Source organism: Penicillium vulpinum (assembly GCF_028829585.1).
Source record: "Penicillium vulpinum strain IBT 29486 chromosome Unknown utg000003l_segment0_segment0, whole genome shotgun sequence".
Classification (NCBI taxonomy): Eukaryota; Fungi; Ascomycota; class Eurotiomycetes; order Eurotiales; family Aspergillaceae; genus Penicillium; species Penicillium vulpinum.
The window spans coordinates 8,031,746-8,049,612 of record NW_026643243.1 but is presented as its reverse complement, the minus strand read 5'-3'; the positions used below and the strand labels follow the sequence as shown (position 1 = coordinate 8,049,612).

General features: G+C 48.5%; 8 protein-coding genes across 8 annotated transcripts; 5 read left to right on the top strand and 3 right to left on the bottom strand.

Annotated features, from left to right (window-relative positions):
- Nucleotides 1-175: 175 nt before the first annotated feature.
- On the top strand, nt 176-2,564 carry N7479_008082 (transcription factor domain-containing protein; the record flags this gene model as incomplete). Its single annotated transcript, XM_057255776.1, has 3 exons — nt 176-260; nt 320-374; nt 431-2,564. The coding sequence occupies 3 exons, from the start codon at nt 176-178 to the stop codon at nt 2,562-2,564; spliced, it is 2,274 nt and encodes a 757-aa protein (XP_057109638.1).
- Nucleotides 2,565-3,027: 463 nt separating this feature from the next.
- N7479_008081 (uncharacterized protein) lies at nt 3,028-3,893 on the top strand (the record flags this gene model as incomplete). The annotated part of the gene is made up of 3 exons (XM_057255775.1): nt 3,028-3,158; nt 3,213-3,380; nt 3,545-3,893. The coding sequence occupies 3 exons, from the start codon at nt 3,028-3,030 to the stop codon at nt 3,891-3,893; spliced, it is 648 nt and encodes a 215-aa protein (XP_057109637.1).
- Nucleotides 3,894-4,435: 542 nt separating this feature from the next.
- N7479_008080 (O-methyltransferase) lies at nt 4,436-5,261 on the top strand (the record flags this gene model as incomplete). Its single annotated transcript, XM_057255774.1, has 2 exons — nt 4,436-4,913; nt 5,062-5,261. The coding sequence occupies 2 exons, from the start codon at nt 4,436-4,438 to the stop codon at nt 5,259-5,261; spliced, it is 678 nt and encodes a 225-aa protein (XP_057109636.1).
- A 263-nt stretch (nt 5,262-5,524) lies between these two features.
- N7479_008079 (putative lactoylglutathione lyase (Glo1)) lies at nt 5,525-6,233 on the top strand (the record flags this gene model as incomplete). Its single annotated transcript, XM_057255773.1, has 2 exons — nt 5,525-6,133; nt 6,195-6,233. The coding sequence occupies 2 exons, from the start codon at nt 5,525-5,527 to the stop codon at nt 6,231-6,233; spliced, it is 648 nt and encodes a 215-aa protein (XP_057109635.1).
- A 147-nt stretch (nt 6,234-6,380) lies between these two features.
- N7479_008078 (CCCH zinc finger and RRM domain protein) lies at nt 6,381-8,771 on the bottom strand (the record flags this gene model as incomplete). Its single annotated transcript, XM_057255772.1, has 5 exons — nt 6,381-6,695; nt 6,752-7,731; nt 7,780-8,451; nt 8,505-8,623; nt 8,707-8,771. 5 exons carry the CDS (start codon nt 8,769-8,771, stop codon nt 6,381-6,383), a joined length of 2,151 nt encoding a protein of 716 aa, XP_057109634.1.
- Nucleotides 8,772-9,403: 632 nt separating this feature from the next.
- On the bottom strand, nt 9,404-12,428 carry N7479_008077 (elongation factor 2; the record flags this gene model as incomplete). The annotated part of the gene is made up of 5 exons (XM_057255771.1): nt 9,404-9,540; nt 9,597-12,028; nt 12,097-12,154; nt 12,351-12,366; nt 12,421-12,428. The coding sequence occupies 5 exons, from the start codon at nt 12,426-12,428 to the stop codon at nt 9,523-9,525; spliced, it is 2,532 nt and encodes an 843-aa protein (XP_057109633.1). The 3' UTR covers nt 9,404-9,522.
- Nucleotides 12,429-15,061: 2,633 nt separating this feature from the next.
- N7479_008076 (uncharacterized protein) lies at nt 15,062-16,677 on the top strand (the record flags this gene model as incomplete). The annotated part of the gene is made up of 3 exons (XM_057255770.1): nt 15,062-15,244; nt 15,334-15,631; nt 15,686-16,677. 3 exons carry the CDS (start codon nt 15,062-15,064, stop codon nt 16,675-16,677), a joined length of 1,473 nt encoding a protein of 490 aa, XP_057109632.1.
- Nucleotides 16,678-16,709: 32 nt separating this feature from the next.
- N7479_008075 (uncharacterized protein) lies at nt 16,710-17,189 on the bottom strand (the record flags this gene model as incomplete). The annotated part of the gene is made up of 1 exon (XM_057255769.1): nt 16,710-17,189. The coding sequence occupies one exon, from the start codon at nt 17,187-17,189 to the stop codon at nt 16,710-16,712; it is 480 nt and encodes a 159-aa protein (XP_057109631.1).
- Between the last annotated feature and the right edge of the window lie 678 nt (nt 17,190-17,867).

The following is a 17,867-nucleotide window of genomic DNA, read 5'->3' as shown; positions in this document are numbered from 1 at the left end:
GACATGGCTATGCAAGGTTAGAGCTGGAAGATATACTCCGTACAAAGTATTCCAATCAATTTGACCTGTATTCGGTACACGTGGACAGGTCATATGGTACGGCCAAACTCACCGGAGATGCGCTACAACCCCCCGAGATATCACACACATCCACTCTACATCATGTCCACCCCCAATGTCGAATAGCAAGCCCCATCAATGTCATCGGTGCCCAAGGGCCTTTGCTCGGCTAGAACATCTTCAAAGACACGATCGCTCACGTATGTATTCAAGCACAATGTTGGACAAGCTTGGATCGAATACATCTAATACCCCACAGATACCAAAGAGAAACCGTACATTTGCGATCAATGCCCGAAGGCCTTTACACGCAAGTATGATACACAATCCAATATTTCAATACATGTTTATTAGACACTTACAACTATAGGGATCTGCTGGGCCGTCATGAGCGTCTTTCGCACAACCCCGACGCCAGTCCAGCTAGCAATCAGACACACACGCCCTCCCCCGCAAATCCTCCCACCCTAAACGGGTTAGAGTCTTTGGCATCTGTAGGCGCGAATCACACCCAGTCTAATCGCAGTGCTTTACACGGGTCCGATGAGCATTTCCCAGCATTATCGCCGGCCATACAGCGCCCGATGCTGGGTGCTCACTTGGCCAGCACAGAAACCCCCTCTACAGGACCCAGAACCCCATCTCCAGGCCCGGATTTTGGATATGCTCTAAGTGGATTCGGACCAGGATCATATCATGGCCATGACTTTACCTCCTTTTTGGATACCGTCCCCTTGCCAAATCATCCTTTCTCGCCGGCTTATCAGCCACTCCCGCTATTCCCACCGCTGAACTTCTCACCGGTTCCGGACTATGATCGATCTTCTGATAGAGGGACGCTGACTGAAAATACCCCATCAACTCCTTCGAGTTCTGTACTTCCCCGACATGGCGCTCAGTTGCCCTCGCTCCAGCCGGAGGGGTATCACATCTCTCCCAAGACCCGCCAGCCCACGGGATTTGTACCGGTCACGGCTCAATGCCGAGAGAAGCTCTTGGATATGTTATCCGACTACGCCAATGTGGTCCCAGATCCATCGCTGCCATCTCGACATGCGCTATCCCGATGTCTGACGGGATATGTAACCGGGTTTCATGATCACTACCCAATCTTGCATATCCCAACCCTCGATGTAGACTCGATGACATTACCGCTCTTCCTATCAATGGCGGCATTGGGTGCACGGTATTGCCGCGAGCCAAACACTAGCATGCATCTCTATCAGATTGCCAAACCAGTGACTTTGGAACATGTTCGTCGGGTCTTCCAGTCGGGCAAGCTGCCTCCGATCAACGCGGCCGACGACATTGATACGCTGGAAACTCTACAATCGTTATTGTATCTGACTTCGGTGTCATTATGGTTTATCAATAATCCCCCATACCACGAGGCGCTGTCGCTTCGCAGTCTAATGGAAATGCTCATCCGAAAAGGAGGACTCAACCGACTGCCCGAACATGACGGGACTTGGCGTAGCTGGATACGACAGGAATGCGTAAAGCGCACCAAACTAATCGTTCTCTGTTTCTTCAACATCCAAACCATCGTCTTCGACGTCCCACCAGTGATTCTCACTGAAGATTTCACAATCGAACTACCCTGCACAGAAAAAGAATGGCAAGCCTCACGCGCAGACCTCTGGCAGGCAGAGCGCCTCAAGAGTCCCGGGGAACCAAAATTCCAAGATGCGCTTTCCGCCCTATTCGGGCAAACCGACAATGTAGAACGATTCTCCTCACTCGGCGGCTACGTTCTAATCCACGCAATCCTACAAGACATCTGGCTAATGACGAAAGCGGGCCGACTACCCGTATCACGACGGAACCGCTTCACCCCCTCATCAATGACATCCACACCGGAGCTCGTACACGTCGAACAAGCACTCGAACGCTGGTGCCAATGCTGGGAACGTAACCAAGACTCCTCTATCGACCCACTCAGCCCGAACGGCCCGCTATCCTTCACATCAGCAGCTCTACTCCGACTAGCTTACATCCGACTCAACGCAGACTGCGGCTCAGCCCGCCAACTACAAACATGGGACCCCGTCCAGATCGCAACGAGTCTCCGTGAGAACCTCTCTGTTCGACGCGGCGACCGGCTCACGCGCGCAGCGCTCCACTGCGCACATGCGCTCAGCACACCCGTCAAGCTCGGTATTTCATTTGTCGCGCACTCGCAGGTGGCGCTGTGGTCAAATCAGCACGCTTTGTGTTCACTGGAGTGCGCGGTGTTGTTGGCTAAGTGGCTGGAGGCGATTACGGTGTCGGATCCGGACCCAAGGCTGACGGAGCAGGAGATCCGGTTGCGGGATTTCGTGCTTGAGATGGTCATGGAGGTGCAGCATGGTGTTTCGAGGGAGTGGCTGCTCGCTACTAATACACGGCTCAGTGCTGCGGTTACTCGTTTGTGGGCGCGGCTGTTTACGGCGGATTATATCTGGGAGATGGTTTCTTTGATCGGGAGGTCTTTGAATAGTTATGCGGATTTGCTAGAGCAGTAAAATGGAATTGTCATAGCGATATTCTGCTTCCAATATTAGGGCCAATTTCGGGCCTGGACAGCCATCATAGTCGCTGTAGTAGCTAGCTAGGTATTTCTAGCTGTCGGACCATACCAAGGCTGCACTTGAATCGACGATATTGCTTATTTCGGTTAGACTCGGCGTTTCTCTCTAAGTATTGTTGATTCTTGATGTTCACCCTTGTCTAACCCCATTTCCCCGCTACAGAACATAGGTACATCGTACGTACCTCGCACAGATCTTCCCTATCTCTCAATGAACATCTTGGCCGCGGGCCTCGGAACTTGGCTTTTTTTTTGACGTGATTTCTCCCAAAACTAGCTTGATACCTCGCTGTCTACTTTGTACCCAGATTGCCTGGCACGGACCAACTGATCATCCGGATCTTTGACCTACACGACACAATTATTCAAAACGGCAATAGGAACGCACGTCACACAAAATGGCCGCTTCATCCTATGGACAAGGCTCGTTGCGATATTTTTTTTTCCATGGAAACCATGGAGACATACCTATTCCATCCCAGATGTCTATCGACGCCAAAATTGTGGTATTTAACGGGCAAGGTCAAATGTAGGCTATGTCTGCCCCCCCCTTTTTTTTGCAAGGATCTTTCTAATAAACAAGTGTATTTGGCGACAATTTTGAAGACAGTACATCGCGATTTCAGTTCAATAATGGAGTCTACGATGGCATCGATGGCAAAAATGGAACCTCTCTTCCAGCAAGGCCATTGGTTGAAAAACTACTGAAAAATGTCTCGGTACCTACACTGGTTATAGCTGAAGTCCCTCAGTAAGTACATATGCAAGTTCTGCTATATACCATGCATGATAGGTACTGATAAGCAGTCATCAAATGGGGATCGAACTTCAGGCACCAGATCCGTTTTTCTATGTGTAAGTCTTTATGTCCTTGTATAAATTATAAATTTGATAGATCTGACACTCTGCTTGTAGCGCAGTTCTAGCCCTTGGAAGAGACGACCTCCGCCCCTGCACTGCTGGCGACAGAGAATATCTGGCTGTCATGATGCAGGGTTTTGTCCCTCGGGTTGTAAGTTCGTTGTCTCCAATGGCTAGCGAGTACCTTCCAGGAGATGCTCGTAACCTGTGCATCGACACCGCAGATCGCATGGAGCTCATTGAAGACAGCTCTGATTTCCAGACGTTTATTGCAATGTACCGGGGACGTTATGTCCAAAAGCCACTGTCGCAAAGAGCTGTGGTTGAGCTATGTTTGCTTCATATTTTGAAAATGCCCTTTGAGCTGACTTCCGCCATCCAGAGCTCGCTGATTCGTTACTGATGTCATCATGTCTTTTTTTCCATTCCTATATATATTTATACCATCTTCCTTGATTTAGACTATTCTTTTGTATATATATTCCAAGGCACTCTCTAATCACATGGATTTCTATAATACATACAATACACGAGCTACACAAGAACCTTAAAATCACTGTTCTCGAAGAACAACCTGAACATGGCTGAAGCTTAGGCCTTCAGGCTTTGTACTATGATCATTGGTAATACGGTCGAAGCAGATCAGGTGATATTTGCATATAGATTCCTACGTAATAGTGCTTATGTCGGCTACACTTGCATGCTGCTTCACTCCAGACTTCCCCGCTACAGGGCGTACGTAGTTAGTACGGATTTCTGAATATACGGACTTTACACAGGGCTCCCCGGTGACTCACTAAACATCTATTTGGTCTGAGATATCAGAGTTTGAAGAATTTTTGAAGTGACTATTTTAGTACTTCTTCCCTTCCTTCGCCTGGCAGCGTAAAACATACCCCCAGCCCACAAATCCCAGTTTCCAAATAACCATCAACCAATATCAAGATGTCACCCTCACCCCTAACAACATCCCCCGAGATCCTATCTCTCCTCAAAGACCTCCACACAAAATCCCTAACCCAAGAATCGACCGTGGACTGGCACACTCTACCGCAACAATGCAGTGCCGAATTCGACTCCATCATGCTGGACAAGTTCATCGCTCTCGACCAGGATAAGTGCGAACTAGTCTACCACGTCCTGCGCACTATCAATGCAAAGACGGTCGTTGAGGCTGGCACCAGCTTCGGTGTTAGCACCATCTACCTAGCACTTGCTGTTGCAGAGAATGCGAAGCGCGTTGGCGCTACCACTAAGCCGCGGGTTATCGCTACCGAGAAAGAGGAGTCCAAGGCTAATATTGCTCGAGAGCATTGGGCGACTGCTGGCAAGGACGTTGAGGATGTTATTGATCTCCGTGTTGGAGATCTGCGGGAGACGCTTACTTCTGATTTGGGAACTGTGGATTTCTTGTTGCTGGATAGTAAGTTGTGTTTATTTTCTCGGGTTGATGCAGGTGGCATAGACAATCCGTTGTTTGATACCACGCCCTGTTATCTTGTATTCGACGTTGCACATTCGATATTCAGTAGTGATACTGGCAGCATCTATACTAACCACTACTTTCCTAGTCTGGACTCCTCTCGCGCTCCCTGCGCTGAAGCTCGTCCAGCCGTACTTCCGACCTGGCGCTGTGATCATCGCCGATAATACGATCAAGGCGGATGAGAAGTACCGGGAGCTCTTTGCGTATCTTGATGCCGAGGGCAGTGGATTCCGGCGAGTGACGATGCCGTATGAAGGTGGTCTGGATATGATTGTTTACCAGTAGACGTAGTCTTTTGAAGTAGTACACAGCAGTACTTTGTACTCTGTTGTCGAAGATCAACTCATTTTCGTGCATCCATGAGCAATAGTATTTCAACATACTCAGATCGATCTCTTTGATAGGCCAAACGGGATCCGCTTGGGAATATCAACCCCTCATTCTATAAAATCTCCCATGAATGCCCAATTTATATACTTTTATATCCCCTAAACCGACCCAGTTCCACCAGAACCAACTCATCTATCTATAACATCCAACATCCAGCCATGTCCTCAAACAACTTTCAAACCATCCCAGCCCAAGAAGAAGGCCACTTCAACGCAGCCCCAAGCCTAAACCCACCTCCAACACCAGCAACAAAAGACTACAAACTAAACCACCTAGCGCTGCGCATCCAAGACCCAGCCCGCTCACTACATTTCTATATCGATCTACTAGGCATGCGGGTAATCTTCACTATGAATGCCGGTCCATTCACGATCTATTACCTCGGCCACCCGCCAGCAGATGCAGAGACCGAAGAGGATATTAGTGCGTGGGCGAAGAAAACAAGTGAAATGCCTGTTATGACTAGGACCAGCGGGTTGTTGGAGTTGTATCATGTGCATGGCACGGAGAAGACGGATGGGGGGGTTTCTACGGGGAATGTACCCCCGCATCTTGGATTTGCGCATCTGGGATTCACGGTTCCTGATGTGCCGGCTGCTGTGCAGAGACTTAAGGATGGTGGGGTTAAGATCCTGAAGGATATTGGTGTTTGTTCGAGGGAGACTGTGCCGCTTTCGGAGTGGGAGGAGGAGAGGGGGATTGGGCGGGGTGAGATTCATGGGAATTATGCTTGGTTTTTTGAGAAGTTTGCTATGGTTTCTGATCCGGTGAGTTCGATGTTTCTATAACATCCTGGGAAAGGATGCTTGGGCTAATGCGAGTTAATAGGATGGATATATGGTCGAGTTAATTCCTCAGGGCGTGTGAGAAGCTAGAGGATCTACTTTTCTGCTTTTCTACTGGAGCTGGATTTTGGTTTAGACAACAGGTCGGGAATGGAACGTCCATTCCCATAAGAATAGCTTAATGCAGCCTATACAACCAACATGTGATAGTACACAAAATGTAACGAGATTAAGCGCCCCAGCTGTCATCCTCCGCAACGTCATAGTCCATATCCCGTGCAGGAGCGGGGTTGCCCACCGAGGTAGACGACATGATAGTGTCTTCTGGTTCGTCCTGTCCAATACCACCCTTGAATTCCGTTGATCCAGCAGTAGGAAGTGTAATGGGCGGGTTGGCCACCCAGGTAAGCTGGACCTCGCCCACAGAGGGGATGTTCCAGGGGGAGAACATGAGCTTCTCGGCCTGGAAGCGCTCTTTGAATGCCACCACAACGGTGTTGGGCTGGTCTGGGTGTGCTTCAATAGATTCATATTCGCCAACGCCCTAGAACATAACAAATTAGTATATGCTTTGTTTGATTGGAAAGATAGACGACTTACCATCAGGTGCTGACGCAATGCTTCGTCCTTGTCTGAGTTGAGTTCAACGCCCGATACGGCGACTCGTCGAGGTCGGTTATCCAGACGCAGCACACCTCCTCGTCCCCGAGGGGCAAATCCACCGCGCCCACGATATCCTCCGCGGAAGTTGGGATCATAAGCGCCACGTCCTCGGTATGTGCCTCGGCCACGGAATCCACCACGGCCCCGGTATCCACCCCGTGCAGAAGGGTCAGCAGAAGGGTCGAGACCAAGGCTCTTGGCCTCGGCTTCGAGGGCAGCTAGCTGAGCCCGTAGCTTTTTCGTCTCCTCACTGATATTCTCATCAGCAGCAGGCTCGGTGGCCATGGCGTCTCCAGTACCGGTGGCATTGCTTGTGTCTGCTGTGACTCCAATCCGCTGCATGAGACGGGCCCGCTCCTCTTGTTGTTTCTTGATAAGTTCATCGCGTTGGCGCTCTAGAGCCTGCTTGGCTGCTTCGGTCTCTTGTCGCTTTTTCATTTTCTCCTCATGCACCCTCTGTGCTTCTTGTTGTTGCTTCTCAAATTCTTCTTGGTTGAAGACTGGGGTCTCAGGCTGTGCGCTGCCCTGATGTTCCTCGCGATTCGGTTTGTACCAGTAAACCTTCACGAAACGGTTATCGAAGATGACCTTGGGGCTGGACCACGCGGCCTTGGCTTCAGGGAAAGTTTCATATTTGACCAAAGCCACCTTTTTGTAGGGTTGCAAGGTGACCTCAGTAATGCTGCCGAACTCAGAGAAGAACTCGCGCACAGACTCCTCATTGAACTTGTCATCGGGAATCTGCTCAACAACAATTGTCGTAACGGACTGGTCCTCATTAGGTCCTGCCGATGAGAAATCGGACCGGCCGCGTCCTCGTCCGCTAAATCCACCGCGACCACGGCCGCGGCCACGATCGCCGCGCATGTGAGCACCGCCCCGCTGCGCATGTGTACCCGCAGTCTTGGGATCATATTCTGCGACTGTTAGCAATGGTATATCTAGGATGAACAGATGTCTCTTACCATCATCTTTCGAGGCACCGCCATCACCGTGTTGATAGGGGCAAGTATTTCCTAGGTAACAAATACCTTGGGTATCATAGAACGGACATCGCTGGGTGCTTTGTGGAATCTGATCGATTCCTGGCTGACCAGGCATTCCAGGCATAGGCATGCCCGGCATCGGCGGGAATCCCATACCCTGCATACTCTGCATAGCCATCATTGCTGCCATAGGATCATTTGGGTCGAAGGGCTGGAAACCGGTCATCATGGGGAAACCACCGGGCTGCTGTGGAGGGAACTGTTGGCCCTGTTGATGTGGAGAGAATTGCTGGCCCATTTGCTGCGGAGAGAACATTTGACCCTGTTGCATCTGATGTCCACCCATGAAGTCACCGCGACCACCTCCGCGCGCGCCACGGCGTGCAGTCTTCATAGCGCGATTCTGGAACCCACCATCATCCTGCTCCGGCTCCCCTTGGAATCCCTCATTGAAAGTACGTTTGCGATTGGCACTGCCAGGAGTGACAGCAGCTCTCGGGCCGCTCGGGGCATTCTCAGGAGGTTGCGACGAGGGGATGTGAGCAGCTGGTTGGGGCTGGCGCTGCGGCTGGGGTGCAGGTGCGGGCGTAGGAGGCGCGGGTTGTTTGGGACCGAAGGTTGTAAAGAGCTCAGTAACGAATGGCTGGGTGTCTAGTGGGTGTTAGTAATATGAAACAATTCGATGCGATTGAGACATGACGTACGTTCGCGCAGGAAATCCTCCAGGTTTTCGACTGAGACCTTTTTGATTTCCTCGGCTGGCGCATCGGACCTAACTAGCGCCAAAACATAGTCTGCAAGTACATCAGAGTCCGCATCAGAGCTATAGGCCAAATAAACAAGATTAGTTACTGCTTTCTTTCCTCGGGACGGGCCCCGTATCAAGACCCGATGTGTCTAACTCACATGTCTTCCAGCTTTTTGACCACCCATTTCTTTACATCAGCGGCCTCCTCATCAGTGAACTGCATGGCGAAGGTGATTTTCGAGCAATTTCAAGGTGTGAAGTTTGAATTGTATCGAACAAACGATTGACGTGTGTGTGGCAACGATTGCAGGGATTCTGTTTTAACAAAGCCGTCACTCGGGAAGATTCCTTCGTGTACAGTGATAATCTTAAATTGGACGAAATCACAGCTTTGTGTTTCAAATAACAAAGCTTAAGAATGAGTTACTTGAAGCCGATAAGAGCATGCACCCCCAACCGTGAGGGAATGTGAGGACATAGCTGGGGACGCGAAGTCGAAGGCAAAAACGCGAGCATTGGGATCACGTGCTTTAATGACATAGCACAATATTTTACCTGTGCAATGGACCCGTCGACTCCTCAAGCTACACTTGTAGGATTGCAACCGTTTTGATCCTCTTTTTTTGGGGAGTGTTTACAATTACTGATGAACTCTACAAATGAACAACTGTGCCTAGCATACCAAGTTTATTTTCATATCGAAACTGGTTGCTAGACTACAGCAAAAAAACGCAAAAGCAAAAAAGAAACCCTCAGTAAAAAGCAAAATGTAGAAAAAGCAATAAAGGGATAGAACCAATGATGCCAGAGGCTTCCAGGCTCATGCCCGGATTTCTAATGACTGAACGATCGAAGCCGACGAATGAGGGAATAAAATTTTGTTGAACCGAAGAAATTGTATTGAATTCATCAATCTCATAAAAGATTCCACGAATGACAGGCAGAAGGGAAAATCTGGATGGCCGTGAACATTTTTACAGCTTGTCGTAGTACTAGAGAAGCAGGTTAGTGAATGAGACCAATGATAACAGTGAGCAAAAAGACTTACGTTTTCGTAACCGGGAACGACCTCCTTGAGACCCTTGCGCTTGCGCATCTCCTGGACGACCTGGCCGGGCTTGGTGGCGGGGTCGATGGGAGAACCACCGGGGAGGATAGCCCAGTGATCGAAGACGGACTGGGGGAAAGCCTGGCCACCGGTGGCGGAGCGCAGATCGGCGGGGAAACCGAAGGACTCGTTGACGGGCAAGTAAGCCTTGACCATGAACAGAGGAGTACCGGGACGCTGCTCCTCAGTGTAGACGTGACCACGACGGCGGGTAAGGACACCGTAGATACCACCCATAGCCTGCTCGGGAACCTGGATCTCGACGTTGAAGATGGGCTCGAGGAGAGCGGGATCAGCCAGCATGGCAGCGGCGTACAGAACACGACGAGCAGTGGGGATCAGCTGGCCACCACCACGGTGAATGGCATCAGCGTGCAGGGTAACATCAAGGATGTTGAAGCGGACGGAACGCATGGGCTCCTCGGCAACGGGACCCTCGCGGGTAGCCCACTGGAAACCGGAGACAACGGAATCCTTGATTTCGTTGAGGTACTGGACGGCCTTGGTCTGGTCGACGAGCAAGTTGGCACCGGTGGTGTCGGGACCGAAGCACCAAATCTTACGGGCATCGGTGACATCCCAGCCGTACTCGTCAGCAAGGACACGGGCACGAGCCTTGAAATCGTCACGGGGGCTGATCTTGCCAGACTCAATGGCGAGGGAAACCTCCTCCTCAATGGGCTGAGCAGTCATGTACAGACGGTTGTGCTTGTTGGGCGACTTGGACAGGGCAGTCATGGAAGAAGTACCAGCGACGGTCTCACGGTAAGCAACGACGGGGTCGGAGATACGGAGAGGAACACCAGCGTGGTCCTCCTCGAGATCCTTAAGACAAATCTCGAGGTGGAGCTCACCGGCACCGGCAACAATGTGCTGGCCAGACTCGTTGATCATGGTCAGGACACAGGGGTCGGACTTGGAGAGACGCTTAAGACCCTCGACAAGCTTGGGGAGATCCTGGGCGTTCTTGACCTCGACGGAGCGCTGCACAACGGGGGAGACGGAGAACTTCATGACCTTCATGTTGTGGGCAGTCTCATCGGTGGTGAGGGTACCGGACTTGAGCAGGAACTGATCGACACCGACCAGACCGACAATGTTACCGGCGGGGACATCCTCAATGGGCTCAACGAAGCGACCCATCATGAGAATGGTACGCTGGATAGCCTTGATGAAGAGATCCTCCTTGCGGCCGGGGATGTAGTTGGGACCCTGGATGCGGACCTTGACACCGGACTTGACGGTACCGGCGTAGACACGACCGAAGGCGTAGAAACGACCCTTATCGGAGGTGGGGACCATCTTGGAGACGTACAGCATGAGGGGAGCAGTGGGGTCACAGTCGCGGATACCAATGCAGGCACGGTCGTCCATGGGACCCTCGTAGAGAGTCTCGGCACGGTACTTCTGGGCAGTGACAGGGGAAGGAAGGTGGATACAGATCATCTCCAGAAGGGCATCAGCGGCAGGCAGGAACTTGCGCATGATGAGCTTGAGGATGGCCTTGCCCTCGAGCTCCTTCTCATCGTTGGTGAGGGAAACCTCGAGCTTATCAAGGAGAGTGAAGATCTCATCACGCTTGTTGTGGTTGACAGCGGCGAAGATCTTGAAGATGGGGTCCAAAATGAACTGGTTGAAGGCACGCTCAAGGGTCTTGCCCTCGTGCTCACCCTTGGTGGTCCACTTCTTGGTCTTGGGGTTGAAGTAGTTGTCGCCCCAGAGACGCTCAAGCATCTTCTTGCGGTCAACACCGAACTTCTTGGCGTAACGGATAGCGAACTGGCGGACAGTGAAGCACCAGCCGTGGAGACCGGAACCGAAAGCGATGGTACCGCGGTCGGGGTAGACCTGGACGTCACCGAGAGCCTTGTCGAAGTAGGTGGAGATAATGACGTTGACGGACTCAATGGTACGGGAGAAGGACTGGTACAGATCCTCCTTGGACACCTGGAGCTCGAGAAGAGCACGATCGACCTTGTTGATGATCAGAACGGGCTTAATACGCTCGGTCAGGGCCTGACGCAGGACAGTCTCGGTCTGGACACAGACACCGGAGACACAGTCGACAACGACAAGGGCACCGTCAGTGACACGGAGAGCAGCAGTGACCTCGGACGAGAAATCAACGTGACCGGGGGAATCGATCAAGTTGATCAGGAACTCGTCACCATCGACGGCCTGGGGAATCTCCTTGAGATCCTCTGGGTCGGGGAACTTGGCGTAGAGGGAGATGGCGGTGGACTTGATGGTAATGCAACGATCCTGCTCATCAGGACGGGTGTCCATGAAACGAGCCTCACCGGCCTTGGCGGCGGAAATAATACCGGCACGCTGGACAAGGGCATCGGAGAGGGTGGACTTTCCGTGATCGACTACACAGACATAAAGGGTTAGAATCAGCCATTTCACTATATCGTATGACCCTCAGTTAAGAACTTACCGTGAGCAATGACGGACATGTTTCGGATGTTAGCCCGACGGTCCATCAAGGTCCGGATCTGATGTAGGTTAGTATCGTTATTCATGATGATTTGATGACTTGTTTCAAGGCAAAAAAAAAAGTTTCAAGCATCACCAGCGAAAGTGGGAGATAGAAGATGGAATGGCGGAAGAGCAATCGAGGGAATTCATATCCCCCTTCTTCCACTGGTAATGTTTGATAGAACTTTGAAGCTTTGAAAGGTAGATACGAACCTCTTCGATAGTGAAGCTGTTCACATAATGTTAGCCATATGTTCTGTTCTCTGGGGAGTCTGATACTTACTTAACCATTTTGGCGGTTGATCCTGAAGTAAATTACTTAGGAAATAAAAAAAAAGAAGAAGAGCACACAGATGACTAGGACCGAGATTCTCGATCACTGAATCAAAAAGTTCTATGTGCAACTGCTCCTGGAGGACAGAGATAGAGGGGAAGGAGAAGAGGGAAGAGAGGGGAAGGAAAAGTGGGAGAAAAAAAAGAAAAGCGAAAGTGGGGACTTTTTTTCTCCTCCCGGTTTTGTGCGTTTTGAGCTGAGCCCTTTTTTTTTTTTTTCATACATGAATTATATATTATCTGTTCTTTTTTTTTTAATTGCTCATCTTCATCTTATTGAATTTTCATTTGGTCCTTTTTTTTTGATTTCAAATCTATACTTTGTCTTGACTCACTAATGACTTTTTTTGCCATCCGTGGGTTATCCGGTGACGTTTGACAGCTATCCCAAGCGAGAGACGTTCCATGTATATATATAAAAGGTTTCTTTGATCTTACATGTCAGAAAAGAGTCAATTCAGCTATGAATCATTCTATGCTTTTACATTTCCAAGGATTCCTATATTCCATACTACTCCGTACTCCGTACAAAGGTAAATGATGACTTTCATGCCCAAAAAGCCCCTCTATCAACTTGGTGGGGCAACGTACATTACTAATTCAAATCTGATCCCGATAAATGCCTCAGGCATACCACTCAACAGCTCAATGTCTGGTACACAGAGCTATACAGCTAGTATGAGTATGTTTTCATACGCCATAGATTAAAAACAAATCTCATCGAGAAAAAAAAATTTTACCCCTATATTGTATATCATTTGCCTCAAGTAAATTTTTATCAGTTTCACTACCACCTCACTCGTGCAGCACCGTGCATTAGTGGGGGGCAGACGACTCCTCATTTGGAGGCATCAAGGCATCAAGGCACTAAGGCATCAAACCGTCAAATCATCCCACCTCCAGGGCTGCATACCTACTACAACTACATTAATAATTAGTTATAGGGAAAAGAAACTGTTAAAATATAGTCTAGGCAGAACCAATGAAAACAAGACTTGAGTACATATGTCTTGATTCTAAAATAGTGGATCTCAAAGCAATCCATAAGCCAGGACAATCTCCAGGGCTTTCAGTCCGAGTATTCCGGTGGCCCCCGGCAGCCACACCATATAATATGGGATCGTGCTGTTCAATGGGCGTACCTTAAAAGATGTTTAAAAAACTAGATGACAATATTAAAGCCTTCAGATATCTGAAAGAGAAAAGAAAATACAGTATATCGCCCCGCTTGCTAGTTTCTTCGTCCCAAAAGCTGAGCACGACTGAAAAAGAAAATGACCCAAGCTTACGAGCAGGGTTGCCAGCTTACCAACCGAAGAATCCAATGACCTCGGGAATCAGCCCATCTAATTCTATTAATGGCCACCTTCGCTATCTACGTACTTTCAAAGCTGTCTGTTCTCACACATGACTTTAACCAATATGCCGCGCTCCTCGGTGTCATCTTCAAGGTGCTTTCCCGGAATGAGCTTGATAACTTTTCGTTTTTATCCAAATGGTATGAGTATTCAAATCCATTCTGTAATAGAGCTCCTTAAATTGTGAAGTGTGTAACCTGGCCTCCTTTCCCTCGCCATTCCCGTTTGGTGTGATACAGCCAAGGAGCAACCCATCAGGGGGATAGTGCAGTAGATACAAAGTCACCAAATCTCGCAACTTTAAAATGATCATACAACTTTAGCGCTATGCATACGTCAATTTTCTCTAACTAACCGTAAAGGCAATGATGTACTCCGTACTATGGCCTGCACTATAGGGGCAAAGGAAACTCGGGCGTTTCCATGTTCTATCTCTGAATAAATATATATACAAGAACAGCTTGCCGCTCATGTAGCCTCTGCTATTTGCGACGTAGATATATTTGGCCCAAGATAATAATATTTTTAGGATGATATATTCAAGAACAGTCAGATATGTTTCTAGATGTTCTTTTTAGATATCATATTGGATGTATACCAAGGCGGGGAAACGTAAATTGTGCAGACGGGTTTTCTGTGCATAACCTTCCAAAGTTTCTTTGATACTATTAGCCAAATCTAGATTAAGCACAAGATAATACCCACAGATATTCCAGAACTTGGAAGCAAAAATAAATACCAGAACTATCTATTAGAAACTACTACATGGGGTGTGAAGAGGACCATCAAGAGTATTTTGGCTTAGACACAAGTGCCAAGTTGCCTTCGTTTTGGGTGAACATCAAACTTGCCTAGGATGGAAACGAAACATCGTCTTGTGATAATCTACATATGTATAACATAGATTTGCATACCGAGTAATGTCTCTTCATAACAGACATCCCAAGCTAATACTTTGTCAATTGGACCCCAAAATAGACAATTGAATACTACTACCTACAAAGTAGCGGGCGCCACCTAATCGCTAAGAGCCTCATTTAATAAGCGAGTCCAATTGCGGGACTCAGCTGAGTGATCTTGGTGACAATTCGGCTCTAAGCTAGAGGTTTAGCGTCAATTGGGCTATATATAATTTTGCCCCTGAAGAATTAAAATCCTTTAAGATCCCCGTACGGAGTAGAAGGATGTGTTATACATTACCGAGTGACATATCACCCTTAACTGCCGATCCACATGCGTAGTGGGTCGTGGCTCGTGGCCCTACTGGGCGCTTCTTTTACAGATGCTTTGTCTCTAGAAAAACGAGAGACACCTGCTGTGTTCAATGTGCCATTAAAACACAAGCAAGCCGCAAAATATGCTGCTAATACTCAATCAAAGAGGGAAAATACAGTTCTTCTTTCAACTGGCAACGATGTATGAGGCTTTTTGCCCTGATCTTGATATTTATATTTACTAACCTTTATCTTTTCAGGAAAATATCTTTTACACCAACATTTCCCTAGGCACCCCGCCGCAGAGCATCAATAGCATTCCAGACGGTCGGCAATGAATGCTGGGTGCCTAGAACGACTTCGCGTGTTTGTGCTATGATTCTAGGCGATGAACAATGCAGCGGCTCTGGTGGCTATAACAAAAGCCTTTCTACTAGCATGAATAATCTACACTCCAATTTCACTGTTAGCAAGTCGATTAGACGATCCCTGGACATTACTGGAGAATTTGTGAGCGATACTCTTGTCATTGGAGACACAACCGTGGAGTCTATGAAAATCGGGATTTTGAACGTGGATGCCACCCAGAGTAAGCACACATATCTATATGTTCATATTTGTGGTTAACTAATCTCTTGAATAGACATTATCAGCTTGGGATATGGCGAAACAAACTGGTCTTTTATCTCCCTTACTGAAGCATTGGTTGATGCTGGGACCATTAAATCCCCAGCCTTCAGCATGTATATGGAAAATCCTCTATCTACGGAAGACTCGCAGGATGAGAAACCAGGTACTCTTCTTTTTGGTGGTGTGAACAAATCTAAATACAAAGGCACACTCCACACACTTCCCATCATCAACAATCCTACCGATGGTAGGAAAACTTTCCGGATCAGCATGACCAGTTTTTCCATCAATGAGACTCCGATTTTCCCCGAGGGAGTTTCGATACAAGCTCTACTTAACTCCGCATTTTCTTATACCTATTTTCCGGAATCCATCGCACAGAAGATCTTCTCTCAAGTTGGCATCGCTGAGATCCAAACGGTTGGGCGAACCTCTGTCCCATGCAATATAACTTCTAGTAACACAAAACTCACGTTCGAATTCGGAGTAGCTAGTTTTAGGCTAGACATCGGTCCGTTTATAGAGACACATAGCGTGTTCAATGATGAGGATCCCTGCTATTTGGGCATTATCGCGCAAGCTGAGACCAAAGGCACAAACAGTGTTGTGCTTGGGGCAAATTTCCTTCAACAAATCTATACGGTCTATGATATGGGCAATGACGAAGTCTCTTTAGCGCAGAGGAACTGGGACTCTGACGAAGATGAAATCCTCGAAATCACGACTGGCAAGGATGCAGTTCCTGGGGCTACAGCAGAACAAGATGTTTCAGGTGATGCTAATGACACGGAAGCTGAAGATGATAGTGAGGAGAAAAAATCCATCGGCTTCCGCATTGGCGAAGGCGCAGGCTTAAGGCTCTCCCTCTGTATCTTTGTGGTCTGCGCTCTCTTTTGTTTATTGGACTCGATGTACAATATGTTCTTTTACCTTCTTCGCCATAAAGCCTTGAACACTTTATTGGGCGCATATGATGATAATAATTTGTTGATTTGGATCCATTGATGAAATTTCAATATATTCAAGACACAAAGAATCTAAAGCCGGGATAGTAAATTGGGTGTAGCATTCCCCTCGAATGTCTCCAACCCAGCGACAAATTCATCCCACAAGCCCTTCGATGTCATAGGAGCATTGCTGTAAGCCTGCAGCCCTGAATCCCGCATGATATCTTTCAAGTCTGGGAGCAGAGCATCTGCCGCTTGAGATTCCATCTCCCGCTGGATCTCTCTATCCAGCCCACCTTGCTCGGCATACCAGGCAGGGTCTTCCTTAATGACTCCGATCTCGTACATATCAAGCAACTTTGAATCAATGTTGGCTTCCTTGGCGGCTTCAAAGGCCATTCGATAACCGATTGCCTCAACCAATGGGAGAGCAAGCGGTAGGATATCACGGTTGAATCGTTCGCTTCGATGCATTCCTTTGGCTGATTGCTGGAGGAGAGCTTTCCCTTCAGAAATTAGAGAGGTTTCATGCCGAGAGATAGGACTATTGGGGTCCTTTGGCGGCGGCATTTGATACCGACCAATCAATAGCTCGGATGCGAGTCCTGTGTTGTAGATGTTAGACTTGTGATCTTGTTAAAGAACCAAGTGTATATGATGGTGACACATACTAATAGCAAGAACTCGTATATCTCCTTCTGCGGTTGATACGCCACGGATTTCTAACTGAAATTTCCCAGTAAGACTTTTTTCTCGTACCTTAACAAGGTAACTGGGCACTTACCTCTAGTTGAAGAATTTGTGCTCAAAATGCCCATGCCATCCGCATCGCTGACTTATAGCTTTAATACTCTTGTCGAAGTGAGATAGAGCTGCTGCTTTAAAGACAGTAGCGATGCCATGACGGACCCGTGGATCGATGCCTTTATCCCGAAAAGCTTCGATCGCAGAAAGGAAAAACGGCTCGAGGACGCTATATTGAGCCACACCATGAAGAATTGGCAGATGCTGTGTTCGGAACCCAATTACTGCCATCGGTTTTGCATCTTGTCCACTAACAATTCTGTTGCAGCTGAAGCGATATGCGTTAAATACCGCGACCTTTAGGCATGGAATGGCAGCTCCGGAGAGTGCGAGAGTCCCTACTGCAACTCGATGGATTGTAGACAAGAAAGCCTCGCGCTCGGGTTTTGTTTCTTCTAGCTTACCCAGAAGAGCGGATTTTGGTAAGCGTACATGATTAAAGTA